The sequence below is a fragment of the Microcaecilia unicolor genome, chromosome 1, assembly GCF_901765095.1.
Source record: "Microcaecilia unicolor chromosome 1, aMicUni1.1, whole genome shotgun sequence".
NCBI classification, from domain to species: Eukaryota; Metazoa; Chordata; class Amphibia; order Gymnophiona; family Siphonopidae; genus Microcaecilia; species Microcaecilia unicolor.
In genome coordinates this window covers 241,840,117-241,864,181 of record NC_044031.1, presented here as the reverse complement: position 1 = coordinate 241,864,181, position 24,065 = coordinate 241,840,117, and the positions used below count along the sequence as shown (strand labels likewise).

General features: G+C 40.3%; 1 protein-coding gene across 1 annotated transcript in view; it reads left to right on the top strand.

Annotated features, from left to right (window-relative positions):
• The window catches only part of INVS (inversin), a 522,371-nt gene that overhangs the window by 75,692 nt on the left and 422,614 nt on the right, over positions 1-24,065 (top strand). The window contains exon 3 of the mRNA XM_030205118.1: positions 5,070-5,236. Coding sequence (XP_030060978.1) covers positions 5,070-5,236 — 167 coding nt within the window. The remainder of the gene's footprint in view (positions 1-5,069; positions 5,237-24,065) is intronic.

Below are 24,065 nucleotides of genomic sequence, written 5' to 3'. Positions count from 1 at the left end.
GCTACTATAGTTCATGATCAATTATCCAAAGTTCCATCTCACCCAAGTACAAAGATTGGAGTTCATTGGAGTCCTGCTAGACACAGTTCAAGCTTCCTCCCACACCAGTGTGCCCACATATTGCTGAAGTGATGATCCAGGTACAGCTAAGCCAACAGGTCACAGCTCAGCAGATGTTAAGGTTCTTAGGCCACATGGCCTCTACTGTGCATGTCACACCTATGGCACATCTCCATTTGAGATCAGCCCAGTGGACCCTGGCTTCCCAGTGGTCCCCCGCCATGGGGAACCTAGCGGATATCATCAGTGTCACTCCATGTCTTGTGGAGTCACTCTTGTAGTGGACTAATCAATCCAATTTGATGGAGGGACTTCCATTCCAAGTTCCACTGCCCCACAAGGTGCTGACCATAGATACATTTAGCCTGGGTTGGGGAGCTCATGTAGATGGGCTCCGCACTCAGGGACAGTGGTCTCACCAGGAAGACCATCTTTATATCAATCTCCTAGAGCTTTGGGCAATCTGGAGTGCTTGAATGGCTTTCAGAGGTCAGCTGATACATCAAATTAACCTAATTTAAATGAACAATCAGGTTGTAATGTATTATGTCAACAAGCAGGGAGGCACGGGTTTATACATCTCGTGTCAGGAAGCACTTAAGGTATGGCATTGGCAACCAGCTGTGGCATGGTCCTCAGAGCCATTTACCTGGTAGAGAAGAGCAACCGTCTGGCAAACAAACTGAGCAGAATCATGCAACCACATAAGTGGTCCCTCAAAATTGGTGTGCCCACCAGATTTTCCAAGAGTGGAACACCCACTCAGTGGATTTCTTTGCCACTCATCTGAACAGTAAAGTACCTCATTATTGCTTCAAACTGAGATCACATGACACGCTAGCCTCAGTTGCCTTCCACATGCACTGGATGGAGGGTCTTCTGTATGCGCATCCTCCCATGCCCCTCATAGGGAAAACCTTATTGAAACTTGAGCAGGAGCAGGGAGCCATGATCCTCATCACACCTTACTGGCCAAGACAGATATGGTTTCCTCTACTTCTGGAGTTAGCCTTCAGAGGTCTGTGGAGTGCTTTCCAACCCTCATCACACAAAATGAGAGGTCTGTTCTGCACCCCAGTCTCGTATCCCTATCCCTCATGGCCTGGATGTTGAGAGGTTAGACATGGACTCTTTCCCATGTCCTGTTTGCTTCCAGAAAGGATTCCACTAAAGAGGTCATATCATTTCAAGTGGAAGAAATTTTCTGTTTGGAGTGAGGGCAAGGCCATAGATTCTTTCGCCTGTCCTACACAAAAACTGCTTGAATACCTTCTGCACATTTCTGAGTCTGATCTCGACTAACTCTGTAAGGATTCATCTCAGTACGATTGGCACTTACCATCAACATGTAGAGGATAGGCCCATCTCTGTACAGCCTTGAGTTATTCATTTTATAAGAGATTTGCTTTTGTTGAAGCCCCCTATTGAACCTTTCACAGTGTCATGGGACTTCAATGTCATTCTCATGCAGTTGATGAAAGCTTCATTTGAGCCGCTAGATGCTTGCCATCTGAAGTACCTGACCTTGAAGATTTTGGTTTTGGTGATGGTTACTTTAGCGCGCAGGGTCAATGAGCTCCATGCTCTAGTAGTTGATCCACCTTACACAAGATTTCATCATAACAGAGTAGTTCTCCACACCCATCCTAAGTTCCTTCAAAAGCTGGTGTCGGATTTCCATCTTAACCAGTCAATCATTCTGTCAACATTTTTCCCCAAGCCTCATGCCCATCCCAGTGAAAGTGCACTGCACACCTCAGACTTCAAGAGAACCTTAGCATAAATACATAAGTATTGCCACACTGGGACAGACCAAAGGTCCATCAAGCCCAGCATCCTGTTTCCAACAGTGACCAATCCAGGTCACAAATACCTGGCAATATCCCAAAAAAGTACAATACATTTTATGCTGCTTATCTCAGAAATAAGCAGTGGATTTTCCCTTGTGCTTAAGGGAGTCTAGAGGTCCATCAGACCTCCAGGCCCTTGTGCTGGGGGGAGGGGGGGCTGGACAGTCTCACCATTCCTCTCCAATGCCCTGGCAAACCCTAACACCAGCTCCGAGCTGGTGTAGGGTTTGTTGTGGGAGCAGTGCTCTTAATTGGTGCACTGTCCGCTGAGTACTGGGGAGGAATATTATTGTCCCTGTTTAGCATGCATTTGCATGCTACTAGCATTCAGAGCTAGTGAGCTTGTTGTTTCACACGCTCACCAGCTCTGATCCTGGGGCACAGGCAAACGCAGTTGCTAGTCTGGTGCTGATGTCTTCTAACATCCACATTTGCCTTTGATCATTGGAGTCTGAGAGATGAGGGAAGATCATTTCACAGTCTGAGCCCTAGGTAACTGCTATATTGCGGGAAGGTGTATATACAAGATGCTCAGTAAAAATGTAAATTAAAAATAGAAAAAGAAAAAAAGCTGAAATAAACAAACATTGGAAAAGTGCACTCCCTTAAATGAAACGACTAAGAGGAGAGCATAATAAAATCAAGTCCCTGATGAGACATATATAGGTGCTCATTTTCAAAGCACATAGACTTACAAAGTTATGTAGTAACTACTGAAGCTTGTTTCATTGCATGCCAGTGTAGCCGGGCTTTGAATTTGGAACCTTAAGGGAACGTAAGATTCCAGAGTGCTAAATTATAATTATACTAAGTGTTCACATTCCCACATTTCCTTCTTTTTCCCCACAGGCAGAGGAAGAGAGGGATACCAGGACCTGGGTAGGGGTAAGGGGGGAGAGAGTGGGGTGATAGATATACCAGGACATGCATGTGGGGGAGGGAGGATTGAGGCAGAAAGAAGACAGAGAGAGACCTGGGGAAGAAAATATGAGAGATGATGCTGGACCCAAGGGGCTGAGTGGAGGGGGGTGGGTAGAGAGAGAAAGCGAATGGAAAGGCGGGGAGATATGCTGGATCACAGGGTAAGCGAAGAGAAAAGAGAGAGCGACTGGATCCTGAAGGGGAGATATACTGGGCCAATGGAGGGAGAAAGTGATGCCGGACTGTGGAATGGGATGGGAGAGAGAGATAGAAAGAGGGAGAGATGCTGGGCCTGGGGTGGGGGTAGAAGGAGGGGAAGAGAGAGGCATCATGCTGGTTAAGTGGAGGGAAAGGGACAGAGAGGAAATGCTGGGTGAGGAGGGATCATAGACACAGGGACACAGAGAATTGGACATGGAGGTATAGGGACACTGAGAGGGCAGATGCTTAATATTGGAAGGGGGTGTGGTGATAAGGACAGGGACAGAAACACAGAGGGTAGATGCTGGAATAGGGATGCAGAGGAAAAATGGATAAACAAAATGGGAATGAAGAGAGAAGCAATGTCAAAAGGACAGTTCCAGCCTTGTCTGTCTTGTCTTGTCCTGCCTTTTCCTGTCTAGCCTTGTCCTTCCTTGCCTAGTACTCTGCCTAGTGCTGTGCCTAGCTCGAGGGATTCACCTGCTGTTAGCTGGTCCATGGCTACGACCCAAGGGCTCACCTCTTCTTGAACTGTGGCAGATTGCAAAGGCCATGAGCCCTGATGTGTCCTTTGTGCTGGGATTGCAGAGATGCTGTGGATCTCCTATTGAGGAGGGAGGCTTCTTCTGAGTAAGACTTGTTCACTTTTGCATCTGAGATTTGGACCTTGGTTGGGAATTTCTCTAAAGGACTTTCTTCTGTTCCACTGTCTTGTACTGTGCCCAAAGAACCAGACCATGGATACGTGGTCTAGGACACCTTAGATTTCATATGGGCTTGCGTTTCTAGGACTACTCTTAGGTACCTGCTTACCTTGTTCCATCACTCCGGAAAGGGGTCTGTTGATGGTTATTCAGCCCCAGACCTAGGAGAGTGGGCCTTTGAGGAGGGGGTATTGTCACAGCTTGCCGTGACTCCTGCCCTGAACCCACAATGCTTACTGCTCCACTTTGGAGTCTCTGTGGGACAGCATCCTGCTTCATCCTGTTAATAATATGGAAGGCAGCTTTATCAGTCCGTCTGCTGTACTTGCTTGCTAGGGCACATGAATGGCGCAGCCCATATTTGGGCTATCTGTGGGAAGTCCTGCCTTGTCTCCAAGTTCCAGTCCTGGCTTTGCTCTATATTAGTTGTCCTATAGTTGACTGAAGCAAGCTTGATACAATGTTGCACCATATGTGTATACTGTATAAGTATTCTTCAGGCTGCAATAATGTTCCAAACTGATGAAAAATGCATCATTGAGAATACCCAAAACCCAAAACTGGGTTGGCTGGGGACATGCGTCCGTGCTTGTAAACATCAAACCGCCGGGTCAACTATAGGACAACTAATATAGAGCATACGCAGGTTCCAATTTATAGAACCAGTGTTGATGGTGGACTCTTTGATCAAGTTGACAAGTTCTAAGTTGATATGTTTATAATACATTTGTTGGCAATGAGTTGTTACACCTTGTGAAATGTATATAGTGTTGTGCATTATTATCACGAATATTGATGGGTGGCTGGAGTATGCATGTGTTTGAGAGAAGTAAGAGCGTATTTTATGTTGTTTTGTATGGTTGATTGACATTAATTGTCAATAAAAAAGGTTTTTCACATGTTCTGGAGTCTTAGGTAGTTATTTATTTAACTATCTATATAGTGCCAGTGTGGTGTTGGGGCAGAGTTTTTATAGTTATCCATATTCAGTCTACTAACTAGATAACTAATAAGGCTGTCCTCACTTTATCTGGTTTGCTATCCAGATAGCAGTCTCAATATCACTGCTATCTGAATAGCAGCAATGGTCACTGCTGAATTCAGATATTTATCGCCTGACGCTATCCTAATAGTGGTGCTGCATATCTGAATTTGAATTCAGCCACAGCAACTGGCATTTAGAAAAAAAACACTGACCACCCCAGCTGAGTATTGAACTATGAATTATTTATGTACCATGGGGAAATGCATGTGTATGGTGTATTTTATTTAGACAATACAAGATTTGCAATTAAGGTTTTGGTGAGTTTTTTTTAATTTTTTTTGTCTGCAGGGAATTCTGATCTGAAAGATAAAGAGGATCAGTTTGGTCGAACTCCTCTTATGTACTGTGTTCTGGCTGACAGAATGGATTGCGCTGAGGCTCTGCTGAAGGCAGGAGCAAATGTTAATAAAGCTGACCGGAGCCAGCGGACAGCTCTCCATCTCGCTGCCCAAAAGGTCAGTGAAAAAAGTGACTCAATAAAGGGCTTAAGGTTGTACAATATTAAAGTACAATAAGCAATATTCTTGGCTAAATATTTGTATTCATATTGTTACCATTCTTAGAAGTTCTACAGTTAAACAATAAAGTGTAGTAAAAGAAGGCATTGTTTGACCTATTTTAACAAAATGTATTTCTTTTAATCATAAAGAATACAGAATCATTAACTTAAGCTGAAAAAGGAAAAATACATTCGGTGTATATTAGCAAATGACAAAAGAAGTGTTACAATTTTGCTCAGTGGGTGGTAGTGTTGAATTACAGCAATCCTTAAGCTGTTTTGCATCCTGGGAAATTAATTTTAAAACTTGAATATGATGAGCATAAGCTAGACAGACTTGTCCCTTTTTGATTCTTCAGTAGCAAAAATTGCTAGCTGAGTGGAAAGGTCTTTTTAGAAGGACAATACCTAGCTATAGATTGAAAATGTCTATAGGAAAAACCTGAATTGACCAATTATTTATTTATTTATTTATTTGTAGCCATTGGATTGACAGATTCATCCTTTTTACTTGTGAATAAACATCTGGGTTTGCATCACCTATATACAAGTTTAAACTGGCCTTTTATTCTGTTTTCATGAAGAACAAATGATTGCTTGTGAGATCACAAGTTTTATTTCTAGTTTTCATGTTTGAGGGAAGGCGTTTATATAAGATATGGTGGTGAACCACATTATTTCTAATGTAACTATCGGCTGTTTTGGTTTGTAGTTGCAATTGTTAATATAGTTGTTACCTTTATGATATCTATGATCCTTTATACTATAAAAAAAGTTCTCCATTGCCAAACAAGATTGAACTGGGCAACCTGTGGGTGATATTGTCAGATATTACCAGGATGGAACAACTGCCCTAAAGCTGAGAACTAAGCATTGAGAACTAAGCATTGAGCATGATGGTATCCTTAATTCCCTCAATTTTGTTTTCACTGTTCCAAAGTTCTCCCAAAACTTTTAAACAGTTTTATGGTCTTCAATTGTTTTTCATCATTTTTCTTTTTCTTATTATTTATAATTCAATTATACATCTTATCAAAGAAGCATAAAAAGAAACAAATTAAGTTTTTAAACAAAACAATCTATACTTGATACAGAATAAATGTCTCAGTAAAAGAAATAATCACTGTTACATCGATCTCAAAATTGGAAATACTTAACTAGATCCAGGATAAAGTAACAAATTAAGGTAATTAAATTTTCAGACTGTTACATATTCCGGGTACATTCTCAATCTATCTTACAGTGCCCATATGGGATCCTAAACTTTAACGTTAACATTCTCAGCCTCTTTAGCTATCAAAAAATCCTCGAGTTGTTTTGGATACATAAACTGGTAATTATTCTGAAGGTAAATAAAACGACAAATACAAGGAAATTTGAGGATGAATGTTGCCCCCAGATTTAAAGTTCTTTGACATAGTGCTAAAAATGCCTTACGTCTATATTGAGTATCTCTAGCGAGATCCAGAAAAATCCTAACTTTGGAACCAAAAAACATTGAGTCTAAATGCTTGAAAAACAACTTCAATACCATCTCTCTGTCTATCTCAAGAGCAAATGTCACCAGTGCAGTTGTCCTCTGTGTAACCACTTCCAGGGACAATTCAAGAAAAGATGTCAGGTTCATTCCTCCATCCACAACAACTTGGTCACCTCCAGGTTTAGATGGTACTGAAGTCTGAAGGTAGATTACCCTTGTTATGGGTGGTAGAGATTCCCCAGGCATCCCCAGGACTTCCCGTAAATATTTTTTAACCATATCAATAGTGGAAATAACTGGAGATCTGGGGAAATTGACAAGCCGCAAATTAAGTCTTCTCTGCTGGTTTTCAAGATATTCCATCTTCTTTTTAATAAAGTTACTATCCTTAATTGTGGCTTTGTTCAAGTTCTCCAGTTTCTGAATTTTCTCCTCAAGCATTTTTGTTTCAGACATCTGACGAGCATTGATTTGATCCTGAGTCAACAGGGCTTCTGACAATGTTTTTATTTCACCAGCATTTTTTAGCAAAACTGATTGAAGCGAAGAATGCATTGAGAAGGTTAGGTCCCATAGAGGCATATTTTCAAAGCACTTAGCCTCCCAAAGTTCCATAGAAACCTATGGAACTTAGCCTCCCAAAGTGCTTTGAAAATATGCCTCATAGTGACTCAATAGTTACTACGGCAGGTTTCACCATATTGATATTAAACTCAGGAGAGGGGGCTTTGGAAATCTGTTGTAAAGCATCTCTCATTACTAAAGAAAAAGATTTTACAGTTTGTCCTACCAGAACTCCTTCGCCCCCAGCGAAATTGGCTGGGCTCCTTTCTCCGAGGGTCCTCTCCTTTTCAGACATAGGGCCCTGCGAATCACTAACCGCTCGCATCCTTCCTGGTTGTGGTGGTGCCGCATGGGCGTCAGGGCTCAAGAAAGCCCCGTCTTCACTGATGGCCGAATAGTTGGAAGCTAGGCCGATAGTAGGAGATGATGTTGCCCGGGGACCCAGCGAAACTCCGAAGCTTTCCAACGTCATCTGCCTCGAGAGGAGGGTACCGGTGGAGGTCACAGGAGCCTCCCTCACTTTTCCCCGCCGCTTCCCCATATCAAAAAAGGGGAATTCGGACTCCTCGCTTGGTTCTGCGTGGGTAAGTCTCGGAGCACGTCTGGGGTAGCGTCTCAATTCGGCGCCATCTTGGATCTCACCATCATTTTTCTTTTTAATTGATTTTAAAAATAATTTTTTCTTATTTTTTTCACTGTAAGAATTGTGTACTATAGCATAGACAAAGTCATGTTTTGGGCTCGGCCCAATTTGAGATACACCCATGCCAAATATCTAATCTGTTTAGGTTCAGGGCATAAGGAATACAAGCGCTGTGGGCACTTGTCTGTGTGAGCCTGAAGGGATAGACTTAAGGGGGTAGTTATTAAGGTGCAGTAAAAGTTGGTGACTCTTTCATAGTTTATAGACTGCTTGGAGGGACACAGGAAGCAATTTGTTTTAATACAATGTTTGTATTTGTTATATGATCAACAGTTTTTGTTGGAGCTTTGTAAGTCTGCAATATTTCATTTAAAAAACTCAGAAAATAAGAAAAAAAGTGTGGGGGAAATGGTAATTTGATTGTACTGGACAAGATTCAGGAGGGAGAACAGACTATGGTTGACTCATTGAATAGTATATTATTAAATATTAGATTTTTTATTTGATAAGAGAGAAGGCTGCTAATTTAATATTTTTGATGAAGAGTTGGCCGCCTGGCAAGGAGATACCTATACTTTGTAGATAGGTATCCTAATGGATTTAGGATGTAAAATTATCCAAGGCTAACTAAAAAATGGGGTGTGGTAGCAGTGATATTTCAATAGAACTTTGATGCTAAAATACTTAGAGAAGTATTGAAGGGATGAAGCATAGTTTTATTAATATAGGGCTGAATAATGAATTTGGGAAGGGTCTATATTGTTGACTACCATCTCCAAAATCAGTGGTACTTTACGCATTGATTAAGGTGATGTATTATATTTATTTCAGTTATCAAGAGTTGTTGGCAACAGATTTCAGGACACTGTTGGAGACGGTTGGCTTACAACTGATGAATTCAAGTAGAACTAATCAACCAGGGGTATAAGTTAGATGTGATATTTGTCACATAGGAAGACAAAAATCAGAAGGTTGTTATAAATCATGTAATCCTACCTATGATTTTGTTAGGTTACCATTTGTTGAATTTAATATGATATTCCCTAATATTCATAACACTAAAAAGCACGATAATGGGAGATTTCTATCACAGGGAAAAATTTATGTGGTTAAGTTATAAAAGGAATAGATGGTGAATGATGATTTGGACTTGTGTAACCAAGATGTAATGGTTGATGTGAGCAGGTAAGTAGAACAACACCATTAAAATGGAAGAAATAGTTCAGAGGAAAGGTCTCCCCTTGGTATACAGTTAAGTTATCCTCCACTGTCGTTATAACTTTCTACAGTCTTGTTTAAGTTCTGATATCAGTTCAATTGGCTGATATAGAGTGGAAGAAATTAATAAAAATATTATATATAAATGAAGAGAACTCTAGCCAAAAAAGGGTTCAGCGGCCATAAATTATTATTTACAAGGTACTATTGCTATTTGGAATCTTGCTAGTACTTGTGACTTGCAGTATTGTTCAACATACTAGGTCAAAGTACTTAAGTAAAAATAAATGTATATTTTAATGCTTAAGTAAAAGTACAGTGAAGAACACATTATAAAATTTACTTAATTAAAAGTAAAAAAGTAATTGCCTAATATAATACCTTTTGAGCAAAAAGTAAAAGTACTGCAAGTACAACGAATGCAACTACTGTTAACATTTTATCCCAACAACTTTATTGCTGTACAATTCAATCCACTTTGCTTTTAGTAAAACTACATTTTTTTTTTTTAAATGACTGTAACTCATTAATCCAGCACAGCTAAAAATCAACTGCACTAGCAGAAAGTGGATTGTTCAATCTGATAAAAAGTTCCTTCAAATCAGGTCTGGTTACAATATTACTGATATCTTCTGACTGGAAATGTAGGTTATGATCAAGAGAACCTCTGATACACTTGACTTCTATATAGCAAAGTGTATGTTATCACCCTTATTGTCATCAATGGGTGGGAAAATGTGGCAAATAGGTGGGAAAATCTGGGATACCATTGCAATAAATAAATTAGCATTGGCATTAGAAGTAGTGCTGTCTAATTCATCACTTCCGTCTTCATCTTTATCTTCAATATCATCATCATGCTGTCCAATTACAAAGAAGGCTTTCACAAAGTTGGAATTGTTCTAACAATTTTTCATCTGATAGCAGACTGAATATCTTGAAGAACTGATGGAAGAATATGAAATGTGTAAGAACCTTTCAGTCTTAAGGCCAGACAAGCAAGCTTCCTCTCTAAAGACTCTTATCAATCCAGTGGACAGTCACCCCAATGTAACATTTCCCATGGAAAGCTAAACTAGTAGCAATTCTTGGTGAACAGACATATGTCTCTACCACAACAAACTGCTCAAGCTTCATCTCCGGTTTAAAAGGACCCAACTCATCACTGTTCTGTTTGGCTGGAGACCAGTAACCAGTTCACCAAACACAGGCAACTCCACTTTACTTATAGGCAGTATTCACTGAACAGCAACATTTAAGTTGAGATGATCCAGTTTGCATGATGAGTTTGCAATAACAAAATCAAGTTCCCAGTTTTGCTGTTTCATTTGGTTTACTGAGGATTGTTATTTACATCTCCCTTCCGCTTTTACTTTTTACTTTTAATTGCAAGCATCACATGTAACTGAGTAAAAGTAGTAAAAATTGGTGAAATTACTTCAAAAAAGTAACAAATTTGTTTATTTATTTATTTATAGCATTTATATCCCTCAATATTCCCACCCAAGGGCAGGCTCAATGTGGCGTACAACTGTCTATAAAAAACATATAACAATTCAGCAAGCAAACAATTAATGTCGTAAAAGGGTAAGGGAAAAAGCTAAGGAGGGGAAAAGGGGGAAAGAGTAGGGGTGAACAACGTCAGTTGGAATTCAGAAGGAAGAGATGCCAGGTGGGTTTGAAGCATATGCTGTACTGAAGAGGAAGGTCTTGAGGAGCTTCTTGAAGGTCGAGTGGTCAGGAGTAAGTTTGACCAATTGAGGCAGCCCATTCCAAACTTTTACTTAAGTACAGTAACTAGTTACTTAGTTACTATACAACACTGGTGACTTGACTGGCTACTGCTGGAGGCCTTTGTTCTGATCCTGTATGGTATGTCATGTTCTTAAACTTATTCCCATGTTCATCGGATTTAGGGGCTGATGCTCAAAGCTTACCATGCTGGCAGCGTCTGATTAAAACTGATTCTAGCCAGTCTAGCAATCACGTTATTTAGTATCTAATGCACAAAGGGGTTCTGCATAGTTTTTGCCATTCAGGATAGCAGCTAATGATAATCCTATGCAAATATATTACAAAGAGCTCATTAGTATTAAAATGAGCATTCCGAGCCATGCACGAAAAGGCATGGCTTGCAAAATTTTCTGTCAGGTCTGGAGCTGTCATTGTGTGAGGGAGGCTTCTGGGAGAAGCAGTCTGCTAGCATTTTTCAATAGCAGAACTTGTTGGAGAGCAGAGAACAGCTTTAGAGGGGCAGAGAAACAGCTGGGGGGGGGGGGGGCTTTCAGCAAGGAAGATATTTTTTTTTTCAATTTCAAACTGCCAGACAGCAGAGAAAAACTTAGAGGGGCAGAGAAACAAGCAGTCAGCCAGTTGATTGTATCTTTTGTTTTCTTGCAAGATAAAGGAGCACTGCTTCATTTATATTTTAGATCTTTTGATATCCTTTATGGAAGACAGAATTCAGATTTTTCCTGATGTTTTTCACTGGACACAAGAACACAAGGAAAAGTTTCTTTGTATGAGACAAGAGGTGGTGGCCCTGGGAGCTAAATATCCTTGTAAATGTGTTGTGATGTTAAATAGCATTACCTACCATTTCTTTCATCCTATTCAGCTTCAAAAATGTATTGATTCCAAGAGAATGATCTAGTGACTCACTTATGGATGCTCCAGGCTATTTGAATTTGATGAGGTTTACCTGCCTGCCTTTCCTGGATTTTTGATTATCTTTTTGATAATGTAGCTTTACTTTTGTTTCCTATATCTAAGGCAATATTTCTCTGTCATTTATTCGGCTTTGTGTTTATAAATTATTTTTTTTTAATTTATTGACCAAAAATGGATGGATTGCTGAGTTTGACCAGAGGCTGGCTACCTGACAGAAATCCCACACAGTGACCAATCAATTGAACCACTAGATAAGACAGTGAAATAAGCTTCATACTAGAGTTGCTTCTGGTAGTAAATGTTTATGAGAGCCACTATTAACATTCAGTGACAATGTGTTTAACTAGACTTAAGAAAAACATGCCTAGAATATAACTGGATTCTAAAAAAAACTCAAGGATACAGGATTCTTTGTTTCTACATAAATCCAGATGATTTGTTAGGCTTGTTATTCAGATTATTCCTAGACAGTGGAAATGATATAAAACTCCAGCTATATAAGTGATATGTAACTTTTATCTATAAAATCACTGGCTATTATTCTGTATGGATAGTCTTTTGAATATAAACTGGCTGAAGCATGGAATACAAAATTGTACTGTATGCTGTTAGCTATCTATGACTCTGTATTGAGGTGATTTACTTTAAGGTTGAGCGTGTCTAGTAGAATATGTATTTATATTTTGTTTTCATGCTTCTTTTGCCAAGACTTTCCTTGGGGATTTAAACCTGGAGATAAGATGAACAGGTGGTTATCTGTCTGGAATAGACTTATTTTTATTAACTCGTTGTAAACATGAATTATTAATGTCTTTCAATTATATATATCCTGTGGTAAATTTATATAGTGTATTTTAGAAAATGATAAATTAAGCTATAAAAGAAGAAAGTTAGAAAGTGATTTTATATTTGTATATGATTTTTCATTTTAAGCCATGTTCAGCAAGTCACTGTGAGTGTACATTACCCTGGTGGAATCTTTATTAAAGAACCAAGGCTATGCATGATCAGCTTAACTGTCTCAGGCAGTTATTTAACCTACAAATAACTTGATAATCTCTTTATAGCAAATGCTTAGAAAACACAGAACAATTAGCAACAAGTAGTCATGCTGTAGCTAACTGTACCATGCTATTTACTATGCAGTTAATCCACATTTTTCTGCCTTAAATAAATGGGAAAATGCTGGCAATGCTCCAAATAGTTAATATGAGCTCTTACACAAACCCTCAATGGAACCTATGTACTAACCTGCAAAATGTTTGTGGGCTAGTACCCATTTCTGTGAAGTGTAGCTACAACATGCAAATGAGATTTTGGTTCATTTACTTCCCTTGTGGTACTTTGTAGGAAATTTTTCACATATTGGCACAGCCTGGTACTAGACACATTCTGGGCTGTGGCAATGAGTGAAAAATTTGTTAAAATGCCATGTTGTTGCAGAGTGAAAAATATAAAGGGCCCTTCTGTGTAACTGGAAACCTGTCCAGACCCCCTCCCCCAGGAGAACCTTAATTCCCTGGTTGTCCAGTAGCTTGATACCCACCAGCCCAGATGTGGGGCTAAAATATGGTGAAGACCCCTCCCAGAATCTCTGTCCCTTCCTGAAATACCATTTTTTTCTCAGTGTAAAAGACTGGGATGCTTCAGTACACCCTCCCTTAGCACCCCAGCGTACCCTAAAGGGCACAGGGATGATAGCAGGAGCAATCCCCACTTGATCCTGCCTTGGCAGCTGCTTATCTCAGAATGTTGGCAGCTGACCCTAGTGGTAGTCTGGTGGTACTACCGCTAGAGGTCAGAGTATCAAATAAGGTATTCCTTATTTGGCAGTTCGTCATCTAGCAGTAGTACTGCCAGACTACTGCTAAGGATCAGCCAGTACCATTTTGAGGTACGCAGCCACCAGCACTTTATCTTTCTCTGTCCCAGTTAGTCTAACATAGGGCTAAAATGTGCTAAAGCCCCCCCCCCCCCTTAAGCCCTGCCCCTTTCAAAAACACCACCTTTTCCCAATTTAAAGGGTCAGCCCTCATCCCCTCCAGCACCCTGACTCACTTCAAGGGATACAGGGGATAATGAATTCAGGAGCAATAGTCTCTCATTCCTTTCTCAAAGTGGCACCAGTTGTCCCCTAGCAGTAGTCTGGCGGTCAGCCAGTCCTATTTTGAGATAAGTAGCTGCCAGGACAGGAGCAAGTGGGGATCACTCCTGCTGCATCATTGCCAAACCACTTGGGGTGAGTCGAGGTGCTTGGGTAGGCGGTTTTACCCCTACATCAACAAACAGGAATAGAAGCAAGGTCACTGTGAGTACAATATATATTAAAGTGGTAACAATTCTGTTTTAAACATATATAGGGTATTAAGACGACTCCAGATTTGTCTCTTATTTTAAACACAGAAGAAACCAATTGTTCAGTACTTGAGATATAAAGCAGTACATTGTCTGCAATTAGCAGACCGTTTAATAGGCATATCAGCTAGATATATACCTTTAATCTCTTCTGATTTTCACATATATATCAGCAGCGGTTCCAAGGCTAAAATAAACAATAATGGGGACAGCAGGCACCCTTGTCTGGTGCCTCTGGATAGGGAGAATTGCTTAAAATAGAATTAATACTTAAATGTGTGCTTGGATTAGAGAATAGCATGTGGACCATGTCTATAAAACAATCTCCAAGGTGAAGTCTTTAGAAGACCAAAAATAGAAGACTCTACACTCTTAGAGATAAATGGTCAATATTCTTAATGGAGAAGAGTAGATAGTGGGGTTTCCCAAAGGTCTATGCTGGGACCACTGCTTTATAACATAGTTATGAAAGATCTAGAGATAGGAATAACTAGGGGCCCTTTTACTAAGCAGTGGTAGGGCTAGCGCGTGGTTAGCACACACCAAGTCGGCACTACCACAGGGGTAGCACGGACAACCTGTGGTAGTTTCAAAGTTTGCACGTGCTATTTCCCCGAATAGAAAATAATTTTATACCGCTGGGGCATTCCTGGCGGTAATTGGCCGAGCGGACACATTGGCGCACAATTTCTGTGTGAGCCCTTACCGTTAGATCTGTGGGTGGCAGTAAATAGCCACATACTACTTTACTGCCTCCATAAAAAAGCCCTTTTCCCAAGGCGCGGTAAAAAATGTCTCATCACGCATCAATTTCAGGCATCTACACTACTGTAGGCCATTTTTTACCACAGCTTAGTAAAAGACCCTCTAGTGAGGCAATTAAATTTGCTAATGACACAACGTTATTCAAAGTTGTTAAATCGCAAGAGGAATGTGAAAAATTGCAAAAGGACCTTACAAGACAATGAGACTGCGAGACTGGGAATCCAAATGGCAGATAATGTTTAATGTGAGCAAGTGCAAAGTGATACATGTTGGAAAGAGGAATCTGAACTATAGCTACGTAATGTAAGGTTCCACATTAGGAGTCACTGACCAGGAAAGTGATCTAGGTGTCATCACTGATGATATGTTGAAATCCTGTGCTCAGTGTGCAGCAATGGCTAAGAAAGCAAATGAAATGTTAGCCATTATTAGGAAAGGAGTGGAAAACAAAAATGAGAATGTTATAATGTCTTTGTATCGCTCCTTGGTGTGACCGCGCCTCGAATACCTTGTGCAATTCTGGTCACTGCATCTCAAAAAATATATAGTGGAATTAGAAAAGGTACAGAGAAAAGCAATACAAATGATAAAGGGGATGGATGACTTCCCTATAAGGAAAGGCTAAAGTGGCTAGGGCTCTTCAGCTTGGAGAAGATACAGCTAAGGGGAGATATGATGGAGGTCTATAAAATACTTAGTTGAGTGTAATGGGTAGATGTGAATCACACGTTTTACACTTTCCAAAAATACTAGGATTAGGGGTCATGCAATGAAGCTACTAAGTAGTAAATTTAAAACAAACAGGAGAAAATATTTCATCACTTAACGTGTAATTAAACTGTGAAATGTGTTGCCAGAGAATGTGGTAAAAGCAGTTAGCAGAGTTTTAAAAAGGGTTTGGATAATTTCCTAAAAAAAAACATCCATAAGCCATTATTAAGATGGACTTAGGAAAATCCACTGCTTATTTCTAGGATAAGCAACATAAAATCTGTTTTACTGTTCTGGGATTTTGCCAGGTTCTTGTGACCTGGATTAGCTATTGGAAAAAGGATACTGGGCTTGATGAACCTTCGGTCTGTTCCAGTAAGGCAAGACTTATGTTCCATTCAATATAATCAAACGTTTTCTCAGCATCCAAGGAGATCTGGTACCCCTAGTTGCTGATCAGCCTGCAATACGTGACAAAAAATGATAGTATGATCTATAGCCAACTTACTGTATATACTCAAATATAAACCTATACGAGTATAAACCCAAAATAAATTTTCCCCCCAAAAAGGGAATTAAACTGTTAACTCGAGTATAAACTGGGAGATTTATATTCAAGTGTCATTTCTTGCCCTCACCTTTGCCTCTGCCTCCCCCTCCCCCAGAGGCTCTAATGTAAAGGGACTTTGCTTCTGTTGCCCAACCCTCCTCCCCTCATATGATTGGCATTTCTTCCTCTACCCTACACCCCCCCCCCCCCCCCCGTAATAACCAGCACTTTCTGCCTCCACCCCAAACCTGATGATCGCATTTCTTTCTCAACTCTCCCCCTGCAGCAACTGACATTTCCCAGCTCCTACCCCATCCCCTATCTCCCCCCCCCCCCCCGATACCCAGCTTTTCACCCTTACTTTCTTCTTCAGCAGACACTGACAAAGTTATGCTCTGGGCTGGTACAGGGCCTTGAGCACCTGTGCATGCTCAGCTCTCGCTCTCTCCAAGACTCTCAGAGAGGGCAGGATCCGTCAAGCCTTGAGCATGCACAGATGCACCAGTCCAGCGCATAACTTTGTTGGCATCTGCCGGAGAAGCAAGTAAAAGTGAAAAGCCGTGTATTGGGGCAGGGGGGGAGTGAGCTTGCAAATGTCCGTTGCTGCAGGAGAAGGGTTGAGAAAAAAATGCTGGTCGTCAGGGTGAAGGCAGGAAGTGTTGGTTATAGTGGGGGTGGGGGTAGGGTAAAGGAAGAAATGCCGGTCATCGGGTGACGTGGAGAGAGGAGAGAGTCAAATATAAACCGAGACTCCCATTTTTGGCCCTTTTTTCTGGACCAAAAATCTCAGTTTATAGTCCAGTATATGTGGTACCTTTTTAATAAAAACCTATTTGAGAAGGGTGAATTTGTTTAGCTATTATTTTAGACAGTGAAGTGAAAAGGGACACACTCAGGAATAACCTAAAGAAATACTTCTTCATAAAATGGGTGGTGAATTCGTGGAACAGCCTTATGGAGAAGGTGGTGGAGATGAAGACTGCACCTGAGTTCAAGAAAGCTTGAGACAAGTATTTAGGATCTCTAAGGTAGAGTAGATGGCATGGATGGGCTGTCTGAATGGGCCATATTGTGTTTATGTGCCTTCATTTTTCTGTTTTTGTGTTTTTTAAAATATTTATTTAAACATTCAGTGGGCGTAGACAAGGCAAGTAAAATAACAACAGGGAAATACCATGAAATTCCCACAAAAGGTCAAATAGTAGAAACTAACAACCAGAACAGTACTATAGAGCAGGCAGGGCACAGAAGTCCCCCCACTGGGCTCTGATCCAGGGAGACAAGAGACCCGCCAAGTTTCCCGGCCATACCAGTGACACTTTTTCTTTTATATAAACCTAATTCCACAATAAATACACATCCAAACACTCAGCAAGCCAATCATCCAGTCACATCCACAAGCTTTCCAGGACAGGACATTCCAAAAAAGTGTGGAGCCAGGTCCCTCGACACCGCTTACTAGTGACGTAGCTAGACCTGACATTTTGAATGGGCCCTGAGCTAATATGGATGGGCACTATGTATAGAGGTATGATTAGTGTTTATTGGGATACTGCAGAATAATGCCCTTTAATGCACTTGAAGATGGATTTCTAACTAGTCTGCCCAACAGCTGCCTTTCATCAACATAAACCACTACATACTTAATGGAAAAACCAATATTTTTAAATATAGTTACATTATCCCATATTTTAAACTTGACCAGACATGAGCATCATGCCAGTATCCTTAAGTAATCAGTGGGTCTCTTTTAGTCTTCCATCTCAAGAGCTATTACGGAAAACCCTAATGGGAATGAATATTACATCATGTACTTTAGACCCTATGCCTTCCTCTTAGTTAAAAAATTTCATCATTAAACCTTCTTCCTATAGCCCACCATCTTATTTTTAAAAGTTTAGAGGTTATATTCCAGAGCCCCTTAAAACTGCAATCATTCACCCCTTCTTGAAAAGTTCTGGCCTGGATCCTGATTTGCCAGTCAATTATTGTCCTATTTCTAATTTGCCGTTTTTGGAAAAGTGGATTGAGAATATAGTTTTCTTACAGTTACAGGATCATTTAGAGACATCTTTGATTCCTCATCCCCGTCAGTCAGGGTTTAGGACAGGTTTCAGTACTTAAACGGTGTTAACCTTTCTGTTAAGTGAAGTCCATCGTAAACTTGATGAAGGATTGATTGCTTTGGCAGTTTCTTTGGACCTATCAGCACCATTTGCTGTGATTAACCATGATCTCTTATTGTGCCATCTTATTAAGATTGGTATTGGTGGTACTGTTCTAAAATGGCTTTCATCCTTTTCAAAAGATCATTGTTTAGAGTGAGCTGCCAAGGGGTACAATTGGATATTTATCCAATAACATGTGGAGTGCCACAAGGGTCCATTCTTTCTCTGGCTCTTTTTAATATCTATTTGAGCCCTTTAGCCCATTTAATTCAATCTCTGTGATTTAGTGCATACTTTTATGCAGACGACATTTTAATAATTCACTATTGGGCTCATTTTCAAATGAGCAAAATGTTTAAAAAGTGTCATAAATCTTCATTTGGACATTTTTCTCACAAAAAGATCCAACTTGGTATTTTCAAAACCAATTTTTAGATGTTTTTCTATGAAATCCATCAGAAGCACGTTCAAATCACAAGGGGGCATGTCAGGAGCATGTTAAGGGTGGGATTTGGGCATTCCTGACACTAGATGTTTTTCATTCATAATGGAACAGAACAAAACCGTCCAAGACTAACACTAAGACGTTTTGAGCTAGACCTGTTTTTATAATGAATAAGGCACAAAAAGGTACCCTAAATGACCAAATGACCACTGGAGGGAATCAGGGGTGACTTCCCCTTACTCCCCCAGTGGTTATGAACTCCCTCCCACCTCCCAAAAATGTGATTAAAAATATTACTTGCAAGCCTCTATGCCAACCTCAGATGTTATACTCAGGTCCATTAGACCAGCATGGAGGTCCCTGGAATAGTCTAGTGGTGGGTGCAGTGCACTGCAGACAGGTGGACCCAGGCCCATACCCCCCTACCTGTTATACTTGTGGAGGAAACTGTGAGCCCTCCAAAACTCACCAGAAACCCACTGTACCCACATATAAGTGCCCCCTTCACCCATAAGGGCTATGGTAGTGGTGTACAGTTGGGCGTAGTGGGTTTTGGGTGGGTTTTGGGGGACTCAGCGGACAAGATAAGGGAGCAATGGTAAGATTTGTACCTGGATGCATTTTATGAAGTCCACTGCAGTGCCCCCTAGGGTGCCCTTTTGCTTTCCTGAGATGTCAAGAGACCAGTCTACTAAAAATACTGGCTCCTCCTACATCACAATGGCTTGATTTTGTACGTTTTGCACTTGGACATTTTTTGTTTGAAAACGGACCAAAAAACAAAATGTCCAAGTGCAATACCTTGTATTTTAGAAAACAAAAGATAGACATTTTTCTTTTTTTGAAAATTACTTTCTTTCCTATTCATATTTTGGACGTTTTTTGCAAAATGTCCAAAGTTGGACTTAGATGTCATATTGAAAATGCCCTTCTACGTGTCTGCTTCTGCCCCTGATCTTTTGCTATTGTAGTTACGTTTGAATAAAGTTGCTCTTTGGTTACATGAGCATCATTTCATCTTAAATTCAAAAAAGACAGCTGTTGGCTTACTGGCCAGTGTTCAGTCCTCTCTCTGATACCTGTATTAGTGGGTGAACCTATAACTCCTGTAGACTGTTTTAAATACCTTGGTGTTCTGATTGATTCCAAATTAACATTCTCCAATCAGATTTCATCTGTAGTTAAACGGGGCTTTTTTTGCTCTTTGACGAATAAGATCAGTAAGAGGGATTTTGGATGTTTCAGGTTTACATACATTATTTCATGCTTTTGTATGTTCACAATTAGACTGTTGTAATGTGGTTTATGCTGGTATTCCAAACTCCGCAATAAAACATTTGCATACTTTTCAAAATATGGCAGCCCGTTTACTATCAAACAATTATAATAAATTCTGAAGGCAATCTCCTCCTGGCTCTGCTGTCTATATAGCAAACTCAATTATGAAGGAGATATATATAAGCACAACTGGCATTCTTTCTGACCAAAGATTAAATCTTTAGATTCAAGAGGTGTTGCCTCAAGAAGCCCCTGGCTCTATATCCTCAAAAGCTCACGGGGGCTGGGCTGCTTCATCATTGGCAAACACCTCATATATATTTTTTTATATCTTTTTTGAATATTCGTTTTTCACATTTTCAAATTTCTTCTCTTTCAATATGTAAATATATACACTATACGTAGTATTAAACTTAAAGGCTACTTAGCTTTGTAGAGGTCCAGTTTTTTTTCTTTATTTGACGCTGGGCACGACCACGACCAACGGTGGCCAGCATTTCGTCACCTGCTTCAGGGTCATATGGTCTGCGTCAATCTACAACAAAAAAGTATATTAATGAAAGCCTGGCTCTGAACTGTGTATAACATCGCAGTACTTTCTTCTTTTTTAAAAATGTTTTACTACAAACACCTCAGCTAGAAAATCGAACAGCTCCAGCGGACCAGCTTGAAGAAAAAATGGCCTCTCAGGTTTAAATACCCTATAACGTCAGACGCCGGAAGTTGGCCTGACCAATCAGCTTGCATTCATTCAGTCCTGTCATAAAGACCAAACCCGGATGTCTTTCTCTATACAAATATCTGATCATCGGCAACTGAAACATCCTAAATTTTAGAAAAAATGACCCCATTCAATTTTTCCATTCAAACCCACTGGAATCAGTGAGTTCAATCGATGTATCCATTTCTGTTCACACTGGAACAAAATCTTCTTCCTGTTACCTCCAATCCTTACCGGAGAAACTTCAATCTGTTGTAACACAAAGCATCTTAAATCGGAAAAAGAGTGTTGTGCTACATCGCAATGGAGAGCAAAAGGTGTAGCTGTTTTCTTTGTGTTCAGCACACTACGGTGCTCAATCAGATGGACATATAACATTCGTGAAGTCTGTCCCACATACAACATCTTGCATGGGCAAACCAAGCAGTACACCACATGATCAGATTTACAATTGGTGTTAACTCTTAAAGTAAACTTTTGTGCAGACTTCGGATGAACAAATACACTTATTTCTAACATGATCTCACACATGCAGCAGCTACCACATCTTCTATGTCCTTCAAAGATAGAGGACGTGTATCCATGTAAAGGTAACAGGGAAGGGCATAATAATTCTTTTAAGTTCTTAGATCTGCTATAGGCCGTTTACTATGTCACGCCAGACATTCTGATGATATTACTCCTTTGTTGCAGCTATTGCATTGGTTACCTATACATTTGAGGATACAGTTTAAGATTCTTACCTTGGCACATAAAGCGATTCATACGGTCTGCTTAATTATTTGGCATCATTGACTATCCCTTATACTCCGGCACGTTGTCTCTGCTCGCTCAACGATCACAGACGTGTGTTGCTTAATCCCAGACAAGCATATTATGAATGAACAAGAAAAAGTGCATTTTATTTCTTGGCTCCATTTTTGTGAAATAGTCTTCCTTTGTATTTAAGAGCAGAGCCTTCGTTTAAAAACTTCAGAGTAGCTTTGGAAACATCTTTTTTCAGCTATTTAGTGTGCTTCTGCTTTTGTTGATGGAGGGTAGCTGAAGGAGATGTAGCAGTTATGCAGCTGTATATTTCTCTCTTTTGGTGTGATTGTTTTCTTTTTATTTATTGGTGTTCTTTTCCATTTTCTATATGTTTTTAATTTTTGTAAATCACTTTGATTTATTTGTTGAAAAAGGCGATTCATCAAGCTTAAATAAACATAAACAATAAACACAATATAGTCATGCTCCTTGCATTATATTTCTAATATTGCCTATCAGAGATATGGTTAGTGTCAAACAGTACCCACTGGCCAAACACAGCACATTTCATGAGGATAAGGAAGGGATTCTACCTGTGGTTGTTGTGGAGATCAGTGATGACCCAAGTCTGGGTTCCCACATAGCACAGGATCAAAGATTGGAGCATCTACAATGCAGGTGACACAGTGTACAGACACAAACCTCCAGAGGAAGAGATGTGAAGTGTTCCTCTGTCACAGAATAAAGAAAAGTGAGATAACGTGCTCTCAGAGAAAGTATGTAAGCTTTAGGAAATGGATAGGTGTTTGGGTGATAATCATAAACACTTGAAACAGGTGTTACCTATGCTGCGGTTGGAGTTATTAGATAAGGCAGATGGGAGAGACCTGTGGGCACTCATTACCTGTTCACAAAGATATGACATTCTGGGAGCCAGGCAATAGAGAATAGAATAGTTCATAGCATTTTCTAGGTGGATGTACTCCAGAACAATTAAACTCTAGCATTTGGGTACCATAATTTGGTGTTGCTGGGTGACTAATTGCAAAAGCACCCATATATAGGTGCTATTCTGTAAATTAATGAGCCAAAATAATTGATGTGTTTCAGCTAGCCAATTGTGTGTCACAATTGACATCATTAGGTGCATTGTGTAAAGTAAGGCACCATTAGTCTCTAAGTCCAAGTCAGGACTCTAATGGCAGAGAGCATGGCAGCTGAAAAGAGAAGCGGTTTGAGGAAGCCAAACTTCTCTTCAGGAGAGCTAAGAGAAGGAAGTGATGAGGCATTATGACATCCAGTATGGTGCTGCAGAGTCTAGGGGCAGTGCCAGTATCAAACTGGCCTGATGATATATTTTAATGCTTCAACTCCATCTACCACCAAAACCTTGATGTTGAAGAAAAAATGACAGGTTCTGTGATGCAGAGCCTGCAAAAAATAAGCTGCCCAGCATTGCAAGGGCCTCGCTAGCTCTGTAGCCCTCACTTTCCTCAAGAGGGAGGTGCTGGCCATTTGAGACCTTGATACTGCTGCAGGAGTGAGCCAACGAGGCACAGCTCGCCAAAGAGGAGATAAACTGATGGCTACTCTGTGGGAAATCCCAACAGTTTCCTATAGAGTAGCCACTTCGGTGAGATCCAGGGCACATTGGTAGGTTCACAGCTATAGCCTTCCACTTCCAAATGTGTCTGGGTCATATAATATGCTGTGAGCTCAGGAAGCTGCATTAGCGTAGCTCTCCATACCACTGTTTTTATTGAGGTGCTATAATTCATAATGTGGATGTGTGTGTATGTATATATAAGTATATTTATATATGTATGATTGAACTGCCATGATGCAGTTTCATGCCAAAACATGTTGGGCTGATAGTTGTTAAAAGGAGTCTGGACGTATACATATTTTTATACCTATTTTAATAAAAAAAAAAATGGTTGAGCCAACTGACTTCCTGCTGCTTTTTCTTTTGCTTCTATCTTGTACTGCAGTTGAACATTGCCTCTTTTTTGTTTCATCATATAAGATGATGTCAGAGACACCTGTCTTTTGAGATTGCACATTTCACTCTCTGTTATCTAGGGAAAAATGGCACACTGCCCAAGGTAGGATGATGTGGTAGCCATTAGGAATGAGTAGTGGGCATCCAGGGCACATATATTTAGATAATCTCAGGTTTCCACAAAGGAATCCAATGTTGTCTGTACCACTGTGTGAGGGAGTGGATGTTACATGGTTGGGTTCCCATAGGATCACTCCCTCATTGAGACTATGAATGAGCCAAGTTAGGGTAGAGGGAGTTACACCTTCTGAATCAGAGGGGTAGAGCTCAGGCAGGGAGATGGTCAAATGCCCTGAAGTAGAACAGATCAGAGAGGCCTCAAGGCAAGAGGTCTCCAAGCAAGTAGTACTACTACTACTACTATTTAGCATTTCTATAGCGCTACAAGGCGTACGCAGCGCTGCACAA